The sequence below is a fragment of the Borostomias antarcticus genome (genome assembly GCF_949987555.1).
Source record: "Borostomias antarcticus genome assembly, chromosome: 8".
Taxonomy (NCBI): domain Eukaryota; kingdom Metazoa; phylum Chordata; class Actinopteri; order Stomiiformes; family Stomiidae; genus Borostomias; species Borostomias antarcticus.
The window spans coordinates 27,694,496-27,699,495 of NC_140241.1; the positions used below are offsets into that span (position 1 = coordinate 27,694,496).

General features: G+C 47.5%; 1 protein-coding gene across 1 annotated transcript in view; it reads right to left on the reverse strand.

Annotated features, from left to right (window-relative positions):
* Nucleotides 1-5,000, reverse strand: part of rph3aa (rabphilin 3A homolog (mouse), a) — a gene marked incomplete at both ends in the record, with an annotated part of 8,567 nt that overhangs the window by 380 nt on the left and 3,187 nt on the right. The window contains 6 exons of the mRNA XM_084442581.1: nucleotides 1-28; nucleotides 184-265; nucleotides 388-539; nucleotides 1,285-1,341; nucleotides 3,255-3,381; nucleotides 4,361-4,470. The exon at nucleotides 1-28 is cut by the window's left edge and continues 69 nt beyond it. Coding sequence (XP_084298707.1) covers nucleotides 1-28; nucleotides 184-265; nucleotides 388-539; nucleotides 1,285-1,341; nucleotides 3,255-3,381; nucleotides 4,361-4,470 — 556 coding nt within the window. The remainder of the gene's footprint in view (nucleotides 29-183; nucleotides 266-387; nucleotides 540-1,284; nucleotides 1,342-3,254; nucleotides 3,382-4,360; nucleotides 4,471-5,000) is intronic.

The window sequence follows — 5,000 nt, forward strand, 5'->3', positions numbered from 1 at the left end:
CACCGTGCTTGATGTCATAACTGAACTCCTGTAACACAGCGGCATCCAGAGGTACAGTGGGTACATTGCATACAGTATTGACAACAGAAATAACCTTGCAGTGCCAGTGTTGGTTGTTTGGTGTTTAAATCGTTAGCTACTGAACCTCATCATGCAATCCACAGTGAGTTAGGGCACACTGACCTCATTGAACTCTGGATTGAGGGTCTTCTTCTTGATGGTAGTTTTATTCTTGGCTTTCTTCCCCATGTCTGGCTTCAGACAGCTACAGCACACAGACAGAGAGGATTCAAACCCTCCGGCAGCAGACCAGACAAGGAGATAAGGACACCAGTAGAGGCAGCAACTTCAGAGTATTGAGACATGACCGTTGAGGGAAACACCTACATCCTGACGAAGGGGTCAGAGTACCCGTTGGAGTCCATGGCGGCCAAGTGAGCGCAGCGGACCACGCCCACAATTAGGCATTCCTGCTGAGTGCTGTAAGTCAGGGACACCAGGATACGGCCCCTCTCCTCAGCATCATCACCCTCCTTCAGCTACACACACGCACGCACACACGCACACACGCACACACGCACACACACACACACACACACACGCATGCACACACACATACACACACACACACACACACACACACACACACACACACACACACACACACACACAAGCATGCACACACACACACACACACACACACACACAAGCATGCACACACACACACACACACACACACACACACGGAAATGGCATGTGTCATATCCTTAGCCCTGCCCTCATCAGAGATTCCAACTGGTCATTTCCCAGTCCTCTAATCCAATAGATGATGATATGGAAAGATTAATGTCTGCTAATGATGCCCAGAGTCTTTAATCCAGGTTGGCATATGAGATGATCTGCGGAGTGGAGTTTAATGTGGTTAAGTATCGGGATTAATTCCATTTATTCAGTCTGTTGAGGATGTCACAGAGATGCTCTGCCATGTATTGCGTTCCACTTTATCCTCTAAATCAAGTCAAATTCAAATGGAATCGTGCTCTTTTATGTAACATCAAACCATCCATGTCATAGCACCCTGGGCCTCAAACAACACCGTCCTGGATCGTGGTTTGCAGAGTGGAATTGGACAATAAATCCCAAAAAACAAGACCTGTATTTACCTACAGTATGGGTTAGGCTGGGGGTTAGTGTGCACTGTGATGCTAAGCTGGTCCAGGTGTCTGCCTGACCTGTCCACCAGAGTGTGTGTGAGCCTGCCCAGCTGTTCCAGGTGTTCCTTACCTCCTCCTGGTAGAGAGCCATACCCCGCATTGCGTCCCCTGTGCCGGTATGCTTAACCTGGAGGGGGGTGGGGGTGGGGCAGAGGAGTAGGAGGGGGTCATAATAGGCTGAACACACAAACACACACATACAAACACAAACAACCCCCCGCGTAACTCTAGACTGCACGCCCGGTGTCCAAGAGGGCACACCCATTGTCCAAAAGTGCACAGGCTGTATCTATGCTGGGCAGCTGCTCGGTACCATGAGCACAAACAGGACAGACTGAGTCTGAGGCTGATGAGAGACAGGGCCATTACTGTGCGGAATGAGTGCATAATCACGTTACAGTAAATATACACAATTCATTTTGAACATGGGAGCAGCTAGGTGATCACCAGCTAGGTGTGTGTGCCATTCATTAATTCATCCACTGGATATTCCCCAGCAGATCAAGGTCATTCACATCCTCGCTCGTCTGCAACACATTTGCTGGTCCTTTCAACAAGCAATCAAACAATGTCTTGGACAACAGCCAAGGCTTGCCCAGTTAGAGAATAGCTCGAAAGAAAACTACAGACAAAACATTGTATTGAAATTTGTTAAAATCTTGACTACATTTAATATACATTGTTAATATGAACAGTACAGTGCCTGGAAAATACATACCAGATCAAGAGCAGGGTTTAAAGGCGTAGTGTGCTATTTTGGACATGTATCCCTATTTGTGGTCTATCTACCATGAACCTGAAACATGGAGACCATCATGGACGTGCACAGACAGACACCAGGTGGGGCTAGAGCACCGGCCCTTTGCCCTCTGGACAAGGCAAGTGCCCTTTTGAAAGTTACTTTTTATTTTTTACAGTGTAGGCCTACTGTATGTGGCCCATGGTGACATCGATCAATTCTCGATTAAAAGCGTGTAATAATAATGCCCCAAAATGCGTTGTAATTTTGCCATTTAACGTAATGATAACCACCACACGACCAATGTCGGTAGAATTTGTTGTTGGTATACTTAAGCTGAATGCAGGCTCTCACTCGGCTACAATTGCAGTCAATGGGGCATACGTAAACATATTGAAAAACTAGGATGAATGTGCTTTTCTGAGATGGGAAGCCCAGAGTGTAATCTGTCTCCGTATGCTCTCCTGTGAAACGTATCACAATCCAAATATTTTTAGGTGTTTGGCATGACTTGCACATAGTCCTCGGTGGGAGCAGGGAAAACAAGCGCCAGGGGAAAGATTATGTCCAAGCCCTGCCAAACATGTAAAAACATGCCATACATTTCACAGGAGAGCATACTGAGAATGGTAAGATTACACCCTGTGCTTCCCGTCTCTTAAAAACACTTTATCATTGTTTTTCCAACGCATTTACGTACAGTATGCCCCATCCAACGCATTGTCTTCCATTGCAGCCCAGTGAGAGCCTGCATAAAAACTACAGCTAGCTCAATACTGGAACGATCGGAGAAATGATGGTCTCTATGCTTCAGGTTCATGGTAGACAGACCACAGATATGGCTAAATGTCCAAAATAGTACACTACCCCTTTAAAAACAACTGTAGCAGCAGTAGTTTTATAGGCTATAAAGAAGATAAATTCCTGGGCAAGGAAGATCTACTCTTATCAGCAGGGTATATCTGATGAGGCAGACGAATGTGTACAGTCATCCATAGCAAGAGCAGTGAAATACAGCAATTCTGCAATGATTCTGCAATTTCTTTTATATGTTGAGTGGTCTGTGTGCGCGGTCCACTTGATACTGCCGGTGCATTTTTGGACACTGGGTGTGCAGTTTTGGATATTGAGTGTGCAGTTTTGAATACTGGGTGTGCAGACTACAGTAGTAAGGCTTTTGCATTAAAACGGCTCTTCACACACACACACACACACACACACACACACGCACACACACACACACACACACACACACACACACACACACACACACACACACACACACACAAACAAGCACTTACCTGGATCACTCTCTCCAAACAGATGCTGAAAATTTTCTTCTGGTTAAACTTGAGTTTCTTCAGAGCCACGCGCGTCTCTCCTATGAACTCATTGGGACCATACATGTCCTCGTCACTCACTGACAGCCTGTGGGGGGACAGGCGTTTAGTCCAGCTTGATTGGCTAGAGATCGAAGCTTAACTGTCTCTCATCACCACCTATCTCTGGCAAGGGACGTCATCCATTTTGGAAGTAGCGTTCATTTTGGAAGTAGGCTAGTTCATGGGGTTGTAACAGGATACACGGTGACTGTCTTTAGAGAGGTATTTGACCGAAAACGTCAACACAATAAATGTGCAAGAAGGTCTCTGTTTTAGTGTCTAGTGTCTGAAGGTCTCTGTTTTTGATCAGTATTTTAGACTCTTGGGGAGTTGAATTCCCAGCACCACAGCTGCTGTAGGAGAATAAAACGCAGTGGTGTGTGTGTGTTCTCATTGTTACCTCTGCCCCAGTGACAGCGCAGGGTGAGAGGTAATGTTTTCAGTGCCGTGTGTTTGTCTGTTAGTAGGATTACGAGAGGAACTACCAGACCAATTCTCCTGAAACTTGGTGGAGGGATGAAGCATGGGCCAACGTAGAACCCAATACATTTTGAAGTGGATTTGAATCACGGGACTGGTCGCCAAACATGGCTGGCCATTCACAGGCCTGGCGGTAGACGATTCCGATTGTCGGAAGATTTGTTGAGCGGGGAGGGGGGGGGGGGGGGGGGCTAGCGGACGATTCTGATTGTCGGAAGACTTGTGCGCCCCTAGTGCCTCAGCGCCCTAGGCAATTGCCTCGTATGCCAAGTGCATGCGCCGCCCCTGGCCATTCACCTCCATTCATTTTGTTTTCCCTGCATTCATTGTCAGTGGGGGGAATTGAAACTGCCATATCTAGAAACTGGAAGGTCACAGAGGTTTGGACTGGCATAAAAGCTCTCGACCTCACGACTGCAGTAACACCAAACATGACGTGTTCGCGTGCACAGAGCCACACAATGCATTTGCGGGCGGAGGTCTGTGCTCTCTGGGCACCATTTCTAGGCCTCCAGAAGGGGGCGCCTGGCGGACTCTGCCCTCACCGGAGAGTCTTCCGCTGCATGTCCTCGTCGGTGATACCGTGATACACCAGAGTCTCGTTCCATACCGGGTTCAGGGTGTTCTTCAGAGTCTTGGTACGAAGCTTATTGGACTGGGGGGGGGGGGGGGGGACACAAACAAGCAGAAAATGCAGAATTAAGGTCACATAGGTCATAGGTACGTGCGCGCGTCCGTGCGTGTGTGTGCGTGTGCGTGTGTACCTATGTCTCTCATTTCACTCCTCATATTTCTGCTCAGAGGGAGGATAACAGTATAGTGTTCATGCTTGTGCTCTTCCCCTGGAAATGGCCGAGGTAGATACATAAACAAGGTGTCTATTTACAGACACAAACGGAAGAAAGTTCCGGACTAGAGGTCTTCACCTCCGTCCTTGTCCTTGTGGTCGGACTCTACACTGCTCTGCTTGGCAGCCTCAGTGTCGCACCACCATAGCTTCCAGTTACAACTCAATCCTCTGCCGCCATGCTATACTTACCCTGTACTGTAATCATCTACCGCACAACGCTCAGTACGATAGCGTACAGTACAGAGCGGGGCATAAGCAATGTAAATAAGGTAGCTTTCTGAGTTAAAAAATAATAATTCTGAAAAACTATGATCCAGAAATAGATGGCGAGCTCA